The following is a 20,293-nucleotide window of genomic DNA, read 5'->3' as shown; positions in this document are numbered from 1 at the left end:
TGGGGTCAAGAGAAAGGAAGGAGTGTAATTGGAGGGGTAGGTGTAGTTTCAGGGGAAACAGATTGGAAATAAAGGAGAATGGAAAGAAAGAGGGGATAGGAGATGGTTGACTTGAGACTCATTAAACACTACTGTACAGACCAAGCATTTCGTCTTTTTATATTTTTATTATTGCATTCAAAATAAGAGCTAGAGAGATATGAGGTCTTTACCCTGGTTATCAACTGGGGTTTCCTCTATCTCCACAAGTGCTGTGTGATCTGTGAACACAGAATATTATTAGATTATCAGGCATAGTGCTCTGAGAATTTCCCCATAACTTGGGTTGTTTTGGAAGTCCCATGGCATCACAATAAACCATAGATTACTTGTGCCCCAGCTTAGAGTTAGTTTTGAATATATGCCATGTCACCTCTATTGCAAAAGCTGCATTGCAAGGGACACCTCAATTACACTTTTTTTTATTGCACATTGCTAAAATAGCAGCTGGAATTTGTTTACCCTCATGTAGCCACAGCACACAGCATCTATCTAGCAAGTGAATGCTAAGCATTGGGGTTACTAACTAATGCAAGTTGACACAGATTAATACAATTTGTGATCAAACCAGACTGGTAAACATAGGAAGTATCAGTGCAACTGAAAATACAAATTTTCTGTAAAAATAACATTCTTTTAGGGAAGATAATATTGTCATTTTCTTTGAAGCAAACAACATCACCAAATGTAAATTCAAGTGTTTGAGGAGACTCCCTCTTGGAACACAGTTATTACTTTTGTTGTCAAATGGTTTTCATTCCTGAATTTTGACAATGCTAACAAAGCTAAGGCAGATGTACTTATTGAGGATTATGGCGCTATCAGCCTTTAGACACAATGTAATGTTTTTGTTGAACTACTATTGCTGTTTTAATGAGTGCATTATTATATACAACAGCCGTTGTAATTCTGCTCGTGGCTAACAGCTGTAATGCTTGGATTTGCATATTGTGTCCAGTAGAGATAATAGAGGGCAGGGGTGACTTACTGTAAATACCACACTTCTGGAAGCATTCATTTTCCGAGCTAAAGCGGTTAGCGTTACCGTCACAACCGCCATACCAGAAAGGTGAGCATGCACCAAGCGCTTTGCTAAAGTGCCATCACTGGGTATAGTCCCCACAGTTGGTGCCACTGTCAACATCCAACTTACAATGGGCTGAAAGCAGAATAAGTGGGTTTGTAAATGAGGAAGCAGGACATGCAGCAGGAGGTGCCAACTAAGTCTACTCATGCAGTGGAATATTGGGGGGGGGGCGTGAGAGAGAAGAGTAACATAAGTTATGTATATGGGGTTACCGATTACCATTTGAGTTTGGTCGAGAGGTCACAGTGTCTCCATCTCCCCTGGATAAGTCATATATAATGTCAACCTGGCCAAGATCAGTCAGAGTCTGAGATCCACCTGCAGTGTGCTCAAGGAACTCCTCTTCCTCCTCCTTATCCACCTCCGTGTAGTCTGGGTACTCCTCTACTTCCTTTGTTTCCACCTCCGTCATTATCTGTCCCCCTCCATGGTGATGTCCATGTTCTTGTCCCGCCAACAGATCACATGTGTGTTTTAGCTGTGCTGGAGGGTAGCTGTTAAATCCCTCTGCAATATTGACAGGCAGGAGGAATGGGCTTAGAATACACAAGAGCTCAGACATTTAAAAAGGTTTCCATTAAGAGACAACCAGATAAAATGCATTTTAGTGTTCCTTACTTCTGAGGACACTGAGGAAGAATCTGAAGAAGCGCTGTGCATAGCCTATCTCCCACTCCTTCACATGCCACAGATGAAGCAGGTGTTGCTCTGACGGCATGCTGGCAATCTCCTCCACCTGGGTGCTGTTGAAATGGTCACCCACTGTGATCACAAACAGTGAAATGCCCTCACACTTGGCCTTCTGGGAAATGTAGGCCAGCTTGGCCCGGTCCGAGTGGGCCGTCTCGGCGCCAACCACAGCCAGCACCACCCTACTCTTCCTGGGCCTCTGAGCCTTGAGTAACACCTCATTGACCAGATACTCCAGGGTCCGCCCAAGAAACAACACTCCTCCATGCTGCCGCATGTTCTTCAGGTCTATCTCCAGTTTATTGTGGTCACTGTGCTTCTGCAGGTCAAACTCCACCTGGAGGTGAGAGCCACCGGTCTGGAGGAGGGCTACTCTGGCCTGGCCGTCAGCTGCATTGGGCCTGGGGCTCAAGGCTACCTGCTTCACAACAGAGCCAAGAAGCTCCTGGAAACCTGCGTACTGGTCAGCCTGGATCTCCCTGGAACCGTCCATCACCAGGGCCAGGTCCATGTCCACTTCCTGTGGCAGCTGAGCGTCAGTAAATCTACATTGGCTGTCTGGTCTACAGTGGTCTGGAGACACAGAACCAGAGATCAAACAGGAATAACATTACAACATGTCCAAGAGGGAATGGGTTCTATAGCAGAATCGTCGGTAAAACAAGGCAGAAACTAAAACTAAAAACTTTCTGTGCAACTTTCTAGGGCTTACCATAGCAGATCACGCAATGGTTGATTTTATCTAGCAGTTTTGGGTTTTCTTGTGGCCTATTCATCAGAACATAGATAAAGCTGCCCGTGTCATCAGCCTGTGAGACAAAAGACAAAAACATGGGCTGCATTTTAAACCACCAAACATTCTGCTGCCCCTGTTCACAACCACTTCCCAGAAAATGTCAGTTTGTACCTCAAAAGCCTGTTGAGCATCAACGGCGCTCTTTGTGGCTATGATAGCAGGGGCAATGTTCAGGGCTTTGAATTCCATGGCAGCCGTAACTATAGCAGAGTTGTCCTCAGAGGGCCCGTTGGTGAAGAACACTGCCACCTTCCTCATCGTCAGCGCTTGGCGGGTTCGCTTGAAGACGTGCCGCCCCACATAACGCATGGCTGCCCCAAGGTAGCGGCGGTTAGATGTTCTCTCCAGCGCTATGCCACGAATGGCCTCCAACAACTCCTTCTTGCGTTGGTAATCCTGGAATCGGATCAAGTACTTGACCTTGTCACTGTAAGACACAACTGCCACACGTGCACCTGTTGGGCAGTTGCTCTCGGCTATGGTAACGTGTTCCAATAAGGAGAGGAGCGAGGAGCGCATTGCCTGAAACCTGGCTGGCTCCACACTCTGTGACATGTCTAGGGCAAAGACTAGCTCTGTGGGGTAGGCTGGACACAATGCCCGACCTGGGAGAGAGAAGGAGAAATAGAAGAAATGGACATAGAGAGCAGCGATAGTAAAACATCAATAACTACATGACTTTGCCAAGATTTCTGAGTTGATTACAGCAGAATCTACAGTCACTTGGCTATGGATCCACAATAGTGTTAATTGGGACACATACCTTGGGAGCATGCTGTTTGGAGAAAAAACAGGGATATTCAATTAATTAATCTTTGCTGATGATAGCATGGCCTTAATAGTAATAAAGCAATTGACACGACTGATAATGAACTGTAGTAGTAATACAAAGAGCTCACCACAGTTATCACGGATGTAAGTGGTCAGCTGGCATTCCTAAAGAGATAGAGGTAATGGCATTTAATGTAGCTCTTCAGAGTCAGTATGACATAGAATTTGAACAAATTCAGAATATACGTACAGACATGGGTCTCTCTCCAGGTCTCCCTCTAGGGCCCTAGATATATAGAAAGAGTTATCATGACTGCACAAATAATAGTAAATATCGTACTAATATTTAGACCAAATTCAAAACATGATATTCTAACCGTATGTCCTGGTGGACCTGTGGTTCCGGGAACTCCTGGATCACCTGTTGTGCCTGAGTTTCCCTGCATCAACCAAATCATATGGTCATTTTAGTAGATGGTTTTACAGCTTTCACATGTTGAGTTTATTTTAGGAAATTAGACGGGGACTAATGAGTGAGTGAGTCACGCTATTAACAATGTTTGAAGGTATACCCCTCTCAAAAACGGGTGTTAAAATCACTATACTGGGTTAATCCCGAAAACCAATTTCACCACTGGTCTTACCCCTCTTCCCTGGTTTCCTTTGGGGCCTGGACCTCCTTTGACTCCCTTTTCACCAGACTCACCCTAACAGTGACATACACAGGAAAACATTACTGATTACTATTTGTGTATTTCATACTGCAATGTGTCATGATTTAACTCCCCCTTATTCTCTTAATTGTATAGAAATGACAAAAGTGGCTATTTAAAATCAAAAACTGACCTGTAATCCAGGGTAGCCAGGGAAACCAGGCTCTCCCTTTAAAGGGAACACAATTCAGAGGGAATTATTCAGCTTACACATATTAAAAATTCATATTGATAATACAACAATAAAACACTACATAAACAATAGAAATGCCTTCTCAATGTACATTTACAAATTGCAGCGCTTGTACTCATCCACAACAACGATGTCTGTGGATGCTGTTCAGGATGAGGGGTACTAAACGTACTTTACCTTCATCCCGTGATGTCCGGGAGGTCCATGTCCGTCTCTGCCATCAAGTCCCTGTTTCAAAACAAACACAATCTGACAGTTCTGCAGTGAAAGTTTGTGTATGTAGGAAAAGTCTGTAAAGACAAGGTGAAATCTTACTGGCATCCCTCTGGGCCCAAGTGGTCCAGGAGCTCCCTTTCCTCCAGGGTCCCCAGGCTGGCCCTGTAAGGACACCACAGTATTGGATGGAGGGCTATCAGACATTGTCTTATGTTAAACTTTTCAGTTTCAGTTTCTATTGTAATGAATTATGTTACTGGAAACACACCTTCTGTCCATTCATCCCTCTGCTTCCTGTGGATCCTTTGCCTCCCATTGTCCCAGGTGTGCCCTGAGGAGAACATCCATTCATCCACATTACATTACAATCTGTGCATTAGGGCCCCTCACTGTGGTCAGATGGGATGGAATTAGAAGGGTTGTTAAACTGACTTGTGGTCCAGGTAATCCCTGGGTGCCCCTGGGTCCTGGCGGGCCAGGATCTCCTCTTGAACCCTATGCACAAAGAACAGAACATTTATAGCAGCAGTCAATATTGTTTTCAGCAGAATTATGCACGGAAATACCAGATTAAAAGGATAGATAAATTGGATTGCATTCAAAGCTGCTCAATTAACTCATGACAAGGTCTCATACAATGTTTTACATAGACTACACTATTCTAAGACGAAGACCCACAGCATATTCTCTGACGTGTGACCAGGGTCAATTTTCTGAGGGCACACTCCTCCACAGCTTTGCACTCTGCTGTCACCTCTCTGGCCCGGTTTTGTTACACAAGGTGTACTTTTTTCATGTCTATTCTATGACTGTCTTTATGCAAAAAAAAAAAAACATTCTGTATATGTTTATTATTGTTTACTTAAACATTTTCGATAATACATCATTTAAATTAGATTTTGCTTTGACCATTGCAAATGCTACAAAAATGCATGTAGCTACTTGTAGGTTTGTTGAGTAGCAAGTTTATTTATACAGTACAGCACAATTCATACAAAGAAGCAATTCAATGTGCTTTACAAAGAAAAAGAAAAGTAGTGGATGAGAAGTCGATGAGGGGAACAGGTAAAATAGAGTATATACCTGCTGTCCAGAAGGGCCAGGAATTCCTGGGAGTCCTAGTTCACCTGGATTTCCTGAAGTTCCCTGAAGACACATGCGCAAAACATACATGGAAAATACATACAGATGGATAGTAATACCTCATCCTTTAAAATAAAGCTGCATCAGCTAGCATCAATTAATTTAAAAAGCAGCAGTGTGAGTTCTAACAATAAAATAAAGAGAACCTGTAACCCCAATTTTAAAGTGCCTGAATTGGCTGCCTGTTATTTCTATAATCAGTTATGAATTGCTTTATTGATTTTTAAAACATAAAGCACTTCATGGCTCTGCACCCAACTATACAATGGGAAGAACAAGTATTTGATACACTGCCGATTTTGCAGGTTTTCCTACTTACAAAGCATGTAGAGGTCTGTAATTTTTATCATAGGTACACTTCAACCTTGAGAGATGGAATCCAGAAAATCACGTTGTATGATTTTTAAATAATTAATTTGCATTTTATTGCATGACATAAGTATTTGATCACCTACCAACCAGTAAGAATTCCGGTTCTCACAGACCTGTTAATTTTTCTTTAAGAAGCCCTCCTGTTCTCCACTCATTACCTGTATTAACTGCATCTGTTTGAACTCGTTGTATAAAAGACACCTGTCCACATACTCAATCAAACAGACTCCAACCTCTCCACAATGGCCAAGACCAGAGAGCTATGTACGGACATCAGGGATACAATTGTAGACCTGCACAAGGCTGGGATGGGCTACAGGACAATAGGCAAACAGTTTGTTGAGAAGGCAACAACTGTTGGCGCAATTATTAGAAAATGGAAGAAGTTCGAGATGACGCTTATACTGCGCTTTGTCACCAATCCTGTTTGTATCCTGGGGAGGGGTTGCAGTTCGGTGGGCTGGGGATCTCATCGCTGCTTTTTACGGATGATGTGGTCCTGATGGCATCATCGGTCTGTGACCTTCAGCACTCACTGGACTGGTTCGCAGCCGAGTGCGAAGCGGTTGGGAAGAGGATTAGCACCTCTAAATCTGAGGCCATAGTTCTCAGGAAAACGATGGAGTGCCTCCTCCGGGTAGGGAATGAGGCGTTACCCCAAGTAAAGGAGTTCAAGTATCTCGGGGTCTTGTTTGCGAGTGAGGGGACAATGGAGCGGGGGAGATTGGCCGGAGAATCGGAGCAGCGGGGGCGGTATTGCATTTAATTTTACCGCTCCGTTGTGACGAAAAGAGAGTTGAGCCGGAAGGCAAAGCTCTCAATATACCGGTCAATTTTTGTTCCTACCCTCACCTATGGTCATGATGGCTGGATCATGACTGAAAGAACAAGATCGCGAGTACAAGCGGCTGAAATGGGTTTTCTCAGAAGGGTGGCTGGCTTCTCCCTTAGGGATAGGTTGAGAAGCCGTGGGGAACTCAAAGTAGAGCCGCTGCTCCTTTGCGTCGAAAGGAGCCAGTTGAGGTGGTTCGGGCATCTGGTAAGGATGCCCCCAGGACGTCTCCCTAAGGAGGTGTTCCAGGCACGTCCAGCTGGGAGGAGACCTCGGGGTAGGCCCAGGACCAGGTGGAGAGATTATATTTCGGCACTGGCCTGGGAACACCTCGGGATCCCCCAGTCAGAACTGGCAAATGTGGCTCGGGAAAGGGAAGTTTGGGGTCCCCTTCTGGAGCTGCTGCCCCCGTGACCCGATGCCGGATAAGCGGATGAAGATGAGATGAGAGATGAGACGAGAGATGAGACAATGTGATTTTCTGGATTTTTGTTTTAGATTCTGTCACTCACAGTTGAAGAGTACCTATGATAAAATTTACAGATTCTACATGCTTTGTAAGTGCAATTTATCAAATACTTGTTATCCCCACTGTATGTCTGACATGTTGTTTAGATATGTGGCTAGTCCGTCCCACTCATCTTCTGGCACTGGCCTATTGTTTATCCCAAAGATCAGAAGAGAAAAGTCTGGTGAAGCCTCATTCTGCCTGATAATCTGGGGGACACAGAAACAATTGTTAAATGTTTCAACACACACCTTTTAAGCCTTATAGTATTTTTAAGTTGCCTCAGTCATAGCATTTTAAGGAATGGAGCTGTTTGAAACAATTATCCACCACAGTACAGAAGTTTTGCGCCAGGAATGTTCAACCCATTATGCCATCGGTTGATTGAGCGGTCTGATCTAAAGAATATTATGTTTAATAACAATTATTCTGGCCTTTGTGTTTCATCGATTTCTCTATTACACTTGCAGCAGGTAGATATGGTTCTTTGTTCAATAGAGCTAGTCCTTTTAAGAACAATCATTACTTCTCTTGACTCCCTAATGCAAGTCCTGGACATCGCAATGAATTCTGGATATTGTGGTTTCCATACAACCAAGAAGTTTAGATTACTACCCATTAATACCAATAAAATGCAGAAACACCCCTATTGTCGTCATGTGAGGAAAACAAGAATTATTGTGTCACATAGGATGTTTATCAATATTAACCTCTATTGAACAATATAGGTAAATAGAGCATTGGTGAAATCTCCATTTCAGCACTTTGATTTGCAGTATAATTGGGACATACAGTGGCATGGATTACTATTAGTGTGTATTTCATGCAGTATAATTGTTCATGTTACTGTACCCTTGGACCAGGTGGACCTCTTCTTCCTTCAGGACCCTACAAATCAGGAAATGAACATCATCGTCGTGTTTCACTTGACTAAAAATGAAAATGCATTAGTGTATGGGGACTACAATGGCTCAGAAGAAATGCAACTTCTCTCACTGGGTTTCCATCGACACCACTTTCTGCTTGAATGCCCTCCTCTCCTGGGTCTCCCTGTCAGTGGGGAAAGGAGTATTAGAAGGAAAGGAAGTGAAAGGAAATAGGCAAAAGAGAAGTCTTGTCATCCCCCCATTACATTATTAGATATTGAGTAACAAAAGAAGAAGAATCCGGCGTTACTCATTATAAAAAGACAGACGAACAGGTCTAGTGGCCTATGCCAGTGTTCTGGTGAATAAAGGTGATCCCACTAATTCTTAGATCAGTACATTGGACTGTGGTCGACCAATACATACTGGTAACCCAGGATTTCCTCTTGCTCCTTTCGGACCTGCAATGTTGCTGTCAACTCCAGAGTCACCCTAAAAGACCAGAGAAGACTGTTCAAAACAACAGACAGAAACACTCCATTGGTTGAACCATCATGAATCACTGGCTGTACAGTATTTTGTCACTTACAGGGTCACCTCTAAGTCCACGTTGGCCCTTCTCTCCAGGCTCCCCTCTGATTCCACTGTTGCCCTGCATGAGAAACCCCATCATATATCAGTCATTAGAGTACAATATAGGAGAACATTGAGTAGGATGTAGGTGAAATGGGACAGGGCTATTAGGAATGTTTGAGCAGGATATAGGTGAAATGGGACAGGGCTATTAGGAATATTGGAGTAGGATATAGGTGAAATGGGACAGGGCTATTAGGGATACTGGAGTAGGATATAGGTGTAATGGGAATGGGAAGTCAGTGAATTAGAAGTATGATATAGTTGAAACAGGAGTAGGACTGAATGGAAATATATTCAGGATATGAGAGGATGTGAATACCGGACGGCCTGGGTTTCCTCTCTCTCCTGAAACACCAGCTGATCCATTCACACCCTGTTCCCCATTTATCCCATCAAGACCGTGGTCTCCATCATCACCCTGCCAAGGAAATGTACACACTGAATAAAACAATATCAGCAATCAGACACACACAATGAAAAACCTTTTTGAACGTGGTTTTCTATTTGTATAGACAAGACACCTTGTGTACTGCACCTACAAAGTTTTATATTTTACACTGTATGTACTAGTATTCATGTAGTGGAAACTGTATGAATGTTGAGTCCTCACACACTTACCCTGTTCCCTCTGTAGCCTCTTGAACCCTGCCAGAAGATAAGATTAGATGACAGTATATTAGCCAGGTAACTACCCCTGATCACGGTCCAGTTGGAAAAGCATGGTGCTCAAATCGCCAGGACTGTGCGATCAATTCTCACAGGGTGGCTGGTGGTAAGATCTATGCACTGACTACTGTTACCTCTGAATAAGAAAGAATCTGTTAAATGACAATAATCTGTGATTCAACATCAGATTTCAAACTGAATATTTAATCATCATGTTACTCAGTGTGATGTGTGCTGGTTTTACTAGCATGCGGGTGTGAACCCACCTACCACCCCTGTCTCCACCTCTTTGGTTCTGTTTCCTTTTCATGGGGGGATCGGTAATGCGGTCCTTGCTCATTGACAATGGGGATTGCTATTAATGATATTATGGTGTTGATATCGTTATTAGTAGAATTATGTACACGATCATGTGATGGCAGTGAGTAACCCCAGAGGAGTTGAACCTAAGACCAAGACATGTATATCTAATAAATGTTTAAACTGAAACATGGTGTTTTCTGTCAGAACTCAGAGAAAGTGAATTCTGGGAAAAGTGAATTCTGGGAAAGCAATAGAATTTTTGCAGCCCACATGTGAGCTTAAAGTAGATGGCAGGACGACATCCAGCTGGAAACCTACTAAACCCAAATGTAAATTCAAATGTGTAATTGGTTTGTCAGTAAATCTATGTGCTCACCTTGACTCCTCTCATCCCAGGACATCCCTGTAGTCCCTGTGGACCAGTGGGACCTAGTGGACCTCTTTCACCCTGAGGGAAGGCAAAAAGGACCAGGGTCATGGGATAATAATAAAATAATGTCTAAATACCACTCTAATGAAAAAAAAACTCTTACAATTCCTCCCTCCTCGCCTGGGAATCCAGGGTGTCCTTTTAGTCCAGGCTGTCCCTGTTAGGAGACAAAAAGCTAATTAATAAAGTGGAACGGGCAAAAAAGAAACATACATTCACTTCTTATTTAAAGTACATCAATGGTGTTTGCTTATTCTGTCACATCTTATATATGATACACTGTATTGTTTTATGGAGGGGACAGAGGGACTCACCTTTGTGCCTGGGGGCCCTCTGGGGCCACGGATACCCTCATGTCCTGTGCACTTACACATTACATTGCAGCACTCCCTCTCAGCCACTGTGTCCTAGTGGAAAGGAGAGAGAGATAGAGAGAGAAAGGGTTCAGGAAGAGAGGAGAAAAATGAGAGTGGGAGACAAGTGAAGGAAGATTGTGGTAGTTTATATTCTATAGCCAAACTGAAAAACTACTGTCAATATCACTGCTCTCTTTTGCTGTTTTCTAGTGTCTCTCTATTCTGAATATTATTTGATAGAGAATTAATGTGGAAAATGTGAATACATAAAGGACTACGAGTATTAGCCAGTTTAAGTGACTAACATTACTACTAAAACACTGGGAGACAACTAAAATTGAGGGTTTTATTCTGATAAAGGACCTACTATTTGTGTCAAAATGTAGTTGTTCACATCATGCATGCCGATGTTGAGCTGCTGTTTGTATCCGAATCCTCTTCCAAACTCCACCATTTGAAGAAGGTTGGCATTTTGGACCCCTTCTAAGGCGACTGTAAACAGGGCATTGACACCTTTTCCTGAAGTGTGACATGAAAAACAGAGACAAAACCAATTTTGTTCAGATTTCCAAAACACATGTTCTTAAAATGGACACCATCTTTAAGTTCCCCTTGGTTCTTTTACCACTAGTACGAAGATGTTCTGCTTCTAGCTTTAGTTTCATCACATCATCATCAAGTCCGTCTGAGAAGATTACCAGCACCTACATGACAAATCAGTTGTAATATTCTTATTAAATATAATATAACCTTTAACAGATGTTAAAAAAGCAACATTGTTGGAACCAGGGATCAACCAGACAGCAGACGTTGTATTTGGGCTCACCTTCACTCCAGCATTTGACCTCTGGAACTTTTCACGGAAGGAGCGCAGGAGGAAGGAGTTAAAGTAGGTCTTCTGGGCGGTCTCAAGCGCCATAACCTTCTCCAAAATCTTTTCATCATACTTCTCAAAATTGTAGTCAGAGACAACTGTTCCATCCTGCTCCACCACGCGGAAGCCAATATTAGTTTCAATGGGTCCACTGTCGGCGACGCAGCACAGGCCCTTAAGACTGGACACATGGCGGATAATCTGTGGCAGGAAGGCCTGCAACTGGGCTTGACCATCGAAGAGCCTTCTGCTAGTGGTCCTGTGAGTAATATCGAAACCCATGGCGATGTCTATGGTGCAGCCTATAGACACAGACACACTCTCATTATTAATGTCACAAATCAAAAAGTCTAATTGGTCAGGTTTAATAAGGGAGACAATGTGGACTAGCCTCTTTCCAAATACTAACAGGCATTCTAAGATGAGTGTTTTACACTGAGACACAAGTGACAGAGAGAAAAGAGATGAACAGAGGACGGGAAAATTACACAAGTGTGCTGTGAACTTACTTTGTGGCGCAAGTATTATAGAACTAGAGCATATGGCATCGACCACTTTCCTTCTGTTAGCTTCCAGGCTGGCAAAGTTAAGCACAGAGAAGTCCCTTCCTTCATGACGAGTGATTTGCCGGAGCTTAATAGGGTTGTCACCTTTTCCTATTCCGATAGCATACACAGCAACTTTCATGTCAAGGAGCTCTCCTGCTGCATGCAAGTCAACTCCATTTGGAGGTCCGGTTGTTATTAAAACCAAGTTCTGGGGGACCTTGTCATTGATACGACTCCCTCTATCTGTTCGGAAGAACTCATAACGGACATAGTCCAGGCCCTGTCCCATGTGTGTCTCCCGACCAAGTTGCCTCATATTCTTTATGTGTTTGACGATCTCTTCCTCTGTGTAATACTGATTCAAGTAGAACTCTGCTTCGGTATCACTGCTGAACTGGGCCACTCCGACTCGGAAGGACTGCTCTGCAACTGTGAAGCTGGAAACAAGGTCTGAGGCAAACTGCTTCAGGACAATAAAGTCAGTAGGGCTGATGTTCTCTGAGCTGTCGATCAACAGGACCAAATCCCCGTGTTTTTGGTTACAGACTGATGAGATGAGAAGAGGTAAGATGAATCAATATGCTTGTGTTACAAGGTAATGTGCTCTCAGCTATAATGTGTACAATTCAATTCCACCTTACCTGGTTTAGTGTGGCTGCAGAATTCAAAGGAAATATTTTTGTGCAGTGTTTCCAGTTCATGAAATGTATTTACAAAGAAAACCCTTGCTGGGTCCCCTGCCATGATCTCAAGCTCTTCTTTGTTTGCTCCTACCACTCCAACGCTGAAAACTAATATTCCGTCTTCCCGTAGCTTTTCGGCTGGCTGTCTTAGGTTTTCCGGATCAGTAGCTTCGCCATCTGTGATCACCATGAGCCACTGGGGCACTCTGAGGGCTTTTCGCCCACCATAGTTTTTACCAAAATAATCCAAGGAATACTTGAGAGCCTCCCCAGTGTAGGTGTCTCCAGTGGGCGCTACAAGTTCGGATATGGCAGTATTTACTTCTCTCCTAGATTTATACTGACTGAGTGTAAATACAGATTTAGGCGTGTTGGAGAAGACAATCAGGCCAAAGCGAGTCTGCTTTTCCCCAACAGTGGTTTCATTGACCAGGGCCATCATGAAGTTTTGCATGATTTTAAAATTCTCTGTGGAGATGCTGGTTGAGCCATCCACCAAGAAAATAATGTCTGCAACCTCTGTCCTCACACAGTCTGATGGAAGAGAGGAAGATATTAATATCAAAATCAAAGAACGTGTTACTTCTTTAAGTAATCTTATTTCTTTCCAAATATGCAACTCACCTTTGTCAACATCACAAACTGCCAAAACCAACTGGCTTTCCAAAGCCTTGAGTGCATCAAAGTCCACCTCGGAGAAGACCCTCTCCCTATTACCACTGATCTCTACCAAGTCTTGATATTTGGCATTGCCCACTCCAATGGCATAGACATTCACACCCTTGCGTTGAAGTTCTCTGGCAGGAGCCAATACCTGATCTTGTGCCTCACCATCAGTTACGACAATCAGCAACTGTTTTACGTCAGTCCGTCCTCCTCTATGCGGGTCAAAGTACTCTGAGGTGAAGGACAAGGCTTTGCCAGTGAGTGTTCCCCCTCCCAACTGTTCCATTGTTTCTACATGTTGCACCATGTCTGCTTTCCTCTCATGCTCGTTTAAAGGGAAGATCAGCTGTGGAACGTCGCTAAACTGTATGACACCCACTTGCACTTCATTCAGGCCAATGGCTGACTTATTGATGATGGACTGCATGAACAACTTCATCTTATTAAAGTCTTCGTTGCTAATACTCCCTGAGCTGTCGATCAAGAAGAGGACATCCCCCTTCATGTCCTTGCAAACTAAAAAGAGAACAAACATAATCATTGATATTGTTTTAACTTGCAATTGTATATGCTTATAATACATTCCTGGTCAGAGAAAATTGTTTCATTTAGTTACAAAATTCAGAAAATAAGTTAGATGCAAAATGCAAAAAAACAATGGCCTTACTATCTTCAGAGCAGATATCAGTGATGATTTCATTCTTGATTGATTTCAGAGCGTCAAAGTTGTTGACAGTGAACATTTTCTCTTTGCTACCAGCAATCTCCAGCAGCTGTTGATCATCAGCATCTTTCACTCCGATGGCATATATAATGACGTTCTGATCTCTCAGCATTTTTGCTTGATTCCGCACTTGGTCTTGAGATTTCCCATCTGTTATTAGAATGAGGAACTCACGGACCTTGTGACCACGGGTGGCCTCTGCATTAAGGAAACGGGGGCCCATATATTTCAGAGCTTCTCCAATCAGTGTCCCACCTCCAATTTGAGTAACACCATTCACAGCCTTTACCACTGAAGCGTGGTCAGGATAGGCTGTCAAGTCAAACTCAAGAGTTGGTGAATCACTGAACTTTACCAGACCCACACGGACATGCTGCGGCCCGATGCGGAACGTGCGTACAAATTCATTAATAAAATTCTTCATCTCATCAAAGTCTCGATATTCAATACTGCCTGAATGGTCAATCAGGAAGAAGAGTTCAGCTTCATCGGTCTCTACACAACCTAGAATTAAAAGAGAAAGAAATAAACTGGTATAATCTCATAAACAACTATACATATTAATAAACATTTCTCGAACAAACTAAACAAGAATAGTTAATTAAATCTCACTTTTCGTTGCAGTGAATGTTCTAGCCATCGATTTGACAGAACTTTGTAGGATGTTGTAGCACAAACTCTTCTTCAGCCTCATTTCCAGGGTCTTGAGGTCGGCAAAGTTGTCCACTTTCAATACATGCTTTGTGGCGGGATATGAAGCGATCTGTGTCAACTCTTTCTCATCAGCATCCTTGATCCCCACTGCATAAACAGTGACACCAGATCTGCGCAGGGCAGCGGCACGAGAAGTAACGTTGTCCTGCGATTCTCCATCAGTAATGACTATCGCCACCTGCTGCACACCCTCTTGTTTCCGGCTTCCCTGGTTCTTATTATACATGTTCTTTCTGGCAAAGTCTAGGGCCTCGCCAGTGTTTGTGCCACCACCACGATAGGGCAGTAACTTGATGTACGAAAGAATGTTACTTTTTTCTAGGAAGTCGTTTAGGAAAACCTCAGCTGAAGCCTTATTGCTGTAGAGGACAATGCCCACCCTCACACTGTTCAAGCCCACATTCAGCCCCTCCACGATCTTGTGGATGAACCCACGAACCAGCTGGAAGTTTTCGTTTCCAATGCTACCAGATTCATCAACTATGAACACAATGTCTGCCACTGAAGCATCACTGCAAACTGCAATAGAGAGGAAATTGTTAGTCAACAGCAATGGGTTATCCCTCAAGAGGATATATAATGAGACATTATCCATTATATTGCTGCAATGGGCTGAGTCAGTTTCTCACAGAATGTTTTTCCTAAACAAATCTAGTTTAAAGCAAGAGAATACTCCTCACACACATGACTATAGATTTAAATAGGTTGAAATTAAAGTTTAAGTTTGTTCAAAATTACAATTTATATACTTAAAAGGAAATGTAAATGTTGCCCCAGAGTATAACTTCTAAAGAGTATATTGTGATGATGTTGACTGAGTATAATATTGGGATTCAAACTAAAAATAATACAATGCAACTTCATTTCTGACATGGTATATATACATTGGGGAGAACAAGTATTTGATACACTGACGATTTTACAGGTTTTCCTACTTACAAAGCATGTAGAGGTCTGTAATTTATCATAGGTACACTTAAACTGTGAGAGACAGAATCTAAAACAAAAATCCAGAAAATCATATTGTATGACATTGAAATAATTCATTTGCATTTTATTGCATGAAATAAGTATTTGATCACCTACCAACCAGTAAGAATTCCGGCTCTCACAGACCTGTTAGTTTTTCTTTAAGAAGCCCTCCTGTTCTCCACTCATTACCTGTATTAACTGCACCTGATTGAACTCGTTACCTGTATAAAAGACACCTGTCCACACACTCAATCAAACAGATTCCAACCTCTCCACAATGGCCAAGACCAGAGAGCTGTGTAAGGACATCAGGGATAAAATTGTAGACCTGCACAAGGCTGGAATGGGCTACAGGACAATAGACAAGCAGCTTGGTGAGAAGGCATCAACTGTTGGCGCAATTATTAGAAAATGGAAGAAGTTCAATCTCCCTAAGTCTGGGGCTCCATACATCAATGAACATGAGGAAGGTGAGGGATCAGCCCAGAACTACACGACAGGACATGGTCAATGATCTGAAGAGAGCTGGGACCACAGTCTCGAAGATAACCATTAGTAACACACTACGCCGTCATGGATTAAAATCCTGCAGCGCACACAAGGTCCCCCTGCTCAAGCCAGCGCATGTCCAGGCCCGTCTGTTTGCCAATGACCATCTGGATGATCCAGAGGAGGAATTGGAGAAGTTCATGTGGTCTGATGAGACAAAAATAGAGCTTTTTTGTATAAACTCCACTCGCCGTGTTTGGAGGAAGAAGAAGGATGAGTACAACCCCAAGAACACCATCCCATCCGTGAAGCATGGAGGTGGAAACATCATTCTTTGGGGATGCTTTTCTGCAAAGGGGACAGGACGACTGCAACGTATTGAGGGGAGGATGGATGGGGCCATGTATTGCGAGATCTTGGCCAACAACCTCCTTCCCTCAGTAAGAGCATTGAAGACGACCCGAAACACACAGCCAGGGCAACTAAGGAGTTGTCGTGAATCCAACATCTTGAGCCTGTTTTGCCAGTGTTTTGTTTTTGCTCTAACCTGAAGTTTGTTTTTCCTGAGTTTTCCTGAACACATCTCGGCTGAGTCTCCAACCACTTACACCTGCTGCGATCTGCACACCCGGTCCTGATTACCATTCCCTGCACCATATAAGCCTGCCAGATCGTTAGTTTAACCAGTATGTTTAGCTCTCGTATCAACCTTCTAGTTTTGGAAAGTCTTTTGCTGTTTTTGTCCCTTTGCCTGTCGCTAATCTGCCGCCTGTTCCTCTGTCTTGAGTTACTCACCTGGATTGTCACTCACACTTGCCTGGCTGTCTACTTCACTGCAGCACATTTGGATCAGCACAAAAAATAAAATGCAAATTAATTACTTAAAACTCATACAATGTGATTTTCTGGATTTAGATTCCGTCACTCACAGTTGATGAGTACCTATGATAAAAATTACAAAACCTCTACATGCTTTGTAAGTGGGGAAAACCTGCAAAATCGGCAGTGTATCAAATACTTGTTCTCCCCTGTGTGTGTGTGTGTGTGTGTGTGTGTGTGTGAATAATATATAGTGAAACAATATAATATACAGCTCTGGAAGAAAAACTAAGAGACCAAAAAAGTTTCCTTTCCAAAAAAGTTGTAAAGGAAAGTTTTGAGTGAGGAACAGTGTTTCATTTGCAATAGTCTCTTAATTTTAACCCTTTGGTTCTTCACTCAAAACCTTATTTTTTGACCTTTTTGGAAAGGAAAGAAAAAGGTGCAGTGGTCTCTTCATTTTTTCCGGAGCTGTATACAAAACATTTGGTAAGTGTGTGCTGATTTCGTTTAAACCACTACATTAAAGTAATAATTGGGAATCAGATATTCACTTGATTCAACAGAATGAGTCTGAAATGATCTCACCCTCAGTCACATTGGCCTTCTCTTCACTATCAAAGAGAACCTTCAGTGCTGGTGCAATGGCTGTATTCTGGTATACGTATGACTTGGTAGCCAACGCCTGCAGCTTTGGAAGAGTAGATGTACCCAGCCCGATGGAAACAATGGTCACCCCATCATGTCTGATTTTACGTGCCACTCTCTGGAAGCTATCAACTGAATCCCCTCCTGTCACTGTGACCAGAAACTGCCGGTAGCCTTTTTCAGCACGACCACCAGACGAAGTGGAGAAGAACTCTCCATGGGCATGTGTCAGGGCATCTCCCAGGTGACGATCCCCGCTGGGTCGCAGCTTGAATTTCTTGAGAGCCGCCACATAGTCGTTCTTGGTGGTGAGGGCGTTCAGCAGGAACTCTACTTCGGTGTCCTGGGAAAACTGGGCCAGCCCAAGGCGATGGGTGTCTCGGCTCGGGTTCAGTTGGTTGACCAATCGCTGCAGAAGGATTCGGACCTGCTGGAATTCTATCGGTCTCATGTTGCTGTCCACCAGGAAGATGATGTCGGCAAACTTTTGACCAAGAGCTACAGATATTTTCAAACAAAGAAAAGCTTGTTTTCAACATGTAAATCATATTTACTTATTATCTTAGAAGTGGTCATATTGATGATAATTTGCCTTTGTGCAGTAAAATACATCTTTCAAGGATGAATGCTTTGGTTAAAAATAGTATTTGTGACTTAGATTAGATGCATTGGAATTCTAACATTCACAAATCGTTACAATTGTTACAACATACTATGTTCCTAATGTATAAAAAAGTCCCTTACCCATCCTCTGGTTCACCATGGAGACACACACTGTCTTTAGCAGACCCTGAGAAATTGCCTGTAGTGCCTGGAAATTATTGATGGTATGTAGGAAATGCTTACTGGGCCTGTTAGCAATAGTTTGCAATTGGGTTTTGTTAATATTCCCCACTCCAATAGCATAGACAATGACCCCATGCTGCCTTAGTTCCTTGGCTGGCTCCACTACATCGTCCACAGAATCCCCATCAGTGAGTACCACAGCAATCTGGGGCACCCTCTGACCAGAACGGCTTCCTGCAGCCGGGTTGAAAAACTCTCTCTGAAGGAATCTAATAGCTGTGCCAGTGGCTGTGCCTCCTTTCAGCTGTTCAAGCTGATCCACTTTCTCCAGTAAGGAACTTTTTTCTGTATTATCCGCCAACAGGAATTCCAACTTAGGCTGGTCACTAAACTGGGCCAGTCCAACGCGAACCTTATCAGAACCGATATCCAGGCCCTCAATGAAGTTGTGGAGAAACATCCGAACCTCCTGGAAATCTGTCGGGCCGATGCTGCCAGAGCCATCCACTAGGAACACAATGTCAGCCACTGTGGCTGTGCTGCAGTCTGGAAATGAATGAAAAGAAGACAATCTATTAGTGTTGTGAATTATGAATATAACTTCTAATTAAATTGTGAACAATATTTTATTTAATGGCAACAATGCGATGGTATCATCATGCGGTACCTTGGCCCACTTGAGAGACCTGTCTCTTCGCCTCCTCTACGGTGGTACACAGAACTTGGACAATGCTCTGGGAGATGCCCTGCAGCGCTGCAAAGTCAGATACGCTGTACACATGCTGGTTGTGAGGTTTAGTGGCGATCTCTTTTAACTGCTCCTCATCTGCGTCCTTGATGCCAATGGCATACAGCGTGATGCCCCGCCTCTGGAGCTCAAGGGCATGCGGCGCTACGTTGTCTTGTGATTGGCCGTCGGTGATCACCACAGCGATTTGTGGTACGTTGTTCTTGATCCGGCTCCCTGCTTGGTCGACAAAGAGCTCTTTCAGCAGAAAGTCCAGGCCCTCGCCTGTCATGGTGCCGCCCCCCTTGTAAGGCAGGTTGTTGATGTAGTCCAGGATGTCTTTTTTGTCCTGGAAGGTGTTGAAGAGGAACTCTGTGCGTGGCGTTGTGCTGTACTGGACCAGGCCAATGCGCACCAGGTCAGGGGACACATCGAAGCTGTTGACCAGAGTGAACAGGAACTGTCGAATCCACTGGAAGTTCTCTGTACCGATGCTCCATGAGCCGTCCACCAGGAAGACGATGTCAGCCACCGCCTCCTCTGTGCAGACTGATAGAAGAAGAAAACTATTGCTTGGCAATTCAATTATTCACACTTGTCTGAAGCAATTTTTTCACACAAGCAATAAAGCGGCTAATCTGTCACTCAAAAAGTAAATTAATTAATGAAATACTATTTCTAAAGCGCTTTGTCATTGAACAGTACAAGTACAGTACAATTAATTGCAGTTAGCATCTAACCAGAAGTGCAAATAGAGGAGGGCAGAAGATTTACAAGTATTTTCAAGTATTAAGTATCTGTATATTACCAGTGGAATGTGCAGATGTGCAATGGAGGCAAATGCAGTACAAATGGCAAAACCAAATGTGCAATAAGGCATATAGAGGAGGGCAGACATTTTAGTATTAGGTAGAGTGTATGTTACAAGTTGGATAATAGTTGTTCGGGTACAAATGGCCATTTCAAAATAGCATTCAAAATGTGCAAACAAGGCAAATGAAGGAGTGATGTATTAAGGTAGCATGA

General features: G+C 43.2%; 1 protein-coding gene across 4 annotated transcripts in view; it reads right to left on the bottom strand.

Moving 5' to 3' along the window:
* The window catches only part of LOC105031043 (collagen alpha-6(VI) chain), a 63,863-nt gene that overhangs the window by 602 nt on the left and 42,968 nt on the right, over positions 1 to 20,293 (bottom strand). For 2 of the 4 annotated variants that reach the window (XM_034288677.1, XM_034288678.1), the window contains exons 3-38: positions 19,208 to 19,816; positions 18,499 to 19,086; positions 17,695 to 18,252; positions 14,725 to 15,345; positions 14,056 to 14,616; positions 13,347 to 13,904; positions 12,681 to 13,256; positions 12,001 to 12,585; positions 11,444 to 11,793; positions 11,243 to 11,321; positions 10,985 to 11,136; positions 10,576 to 10,668; positions 10,365 to 10,418; positions 10,208 to 10,279; positions 9,481 to 9,507; positions 9,182 to 9,280; positions 8,816 to 8,878; positions 8,653 to 8,718; positions 8,357 to 8,410; positions 8,213 to 8,248; positions 5,589 to 5,651; positions 4,938 to 5,000; positions 4,774 to 4,836; positions 4,605 to 4,667; positions 4,467 to 4,517; positions 4,230 to 4,265; positions 4,028 to 4,090; positions 3,761 to 3,823; positions 3,634 to 3,669; positions 3,512 to 3,548; positions 3,376 to 3,387; positions 2,724 to 3,217; positions 2,529 to 2,625; positions 1,745 to 2,389; positions 1,346 to 1,633; positions 213 to 260 (exon numbers count right to left, since the gene is read on the bottom strand). In XM_034288677.1, coding sequence (XP_034144568.1) covers positions 213 to 260; positions 1,346 to 1,633; positions 1,745 to 2,389; positions 2,529 to 2,625; positions 2,724 to 3,217; positions 3,376 to 3,387; positions 3,512 to 3,548; positions 3,634 to 3,669; positions 3,761 to 3,823; positions 4,028 to 4,090; positions 4,230 to 4,265; positions 4,467 to 4,517; positions 4,605 to 4,667; positions 4,774 to 4,836; positions 4,938 to 5,000; positions 5,589 to 5,651; positions 8,213 to 8,248; positions 8,357 to 8,410; positions 8,653 to 8,718; positions 8,816 to 8,878; positions 9,182 to 9,280; positions 9,481 to 9,507; positions 10,208 to 10,279; positions 10,365 to 10,418; positions 10,576 to 10,668; positions 10,985 to 11,136; positions 11,243 to 11,321; positions 11,444 to 11,793; positions 12,001 to 12,585; positions 12,681 to 13,256; positions 13,347 to 13,904; positions 14,056 to 14,616; positions 14,725 to 15,345; positions 17,695 to 18,252; positions 18,499 to 19,086; positions 19,208 to 19,816 — 7,923 coding nt within the window. The remainder of the gene's footprint in view (positions 1 to 212; positions 261 to 1,345; positions 1,634 to 1,744; positions 2,390 to 2,528; positions 2,626 to 2,723; positions 3,218 to 3,375; positions 3,388 to 3,511; positions 3,549 to 3,633; positions 3,670 to 3,760; positions 3,824 to 4,027; positions 4,091 to 4,229; positions 4,266 to 4,466; positions 4,518 to 4,604; positions 4,668 to 4,773; positions 4,837 to 4,937; positions 5,001 to 5,588; positions 5,652 to 8,212; positions 8,249 to 8,356; positions 8,411 to 8,652; positions 8,719 to 8,815; positions 8,879 to 9,181; positions 9,281 to 9,480; positions 9,508 to 10,207; positions 10,280 to 10,364; positions 10,419 to 10,575; positions 10,669 to 10,984; positions 11,137 to 11,242; positions 11,322 to 11,443; positions 11,794 to 12,000; positions 12,586 to 12,680; positions 13,257 to 13,346; positions 13,905 to 14,055; positions 14,617 to 14,724; positions 15,346 to 17,694; positions 18,253 to 18,498; positions 19,087 to 19,207; positions 19,817 to 20,293) is intronic. The other 2 variants (XM_034288676.1, XM_034288675.1) reach the window with 2 other exon arrangements.

Source organism: Esox lucius, chromosome 20 (genome assembly GCF_011004845.1).
Source record: "Esox lucius isolate fEsoLuc1 chromosome 20, fEsoLuc1.pri, whole genome shotgun sequence".
In the NCBI taxonomy this organism is placed as follows: Eukaryota; Metazoa; Chordata; class Actinopteri; order Esociformes; family Esocidae; genus Esox; species Esox lucius.
This window is presented reverse-complemented; position numbering and strand designations above follow the sequence as displayed.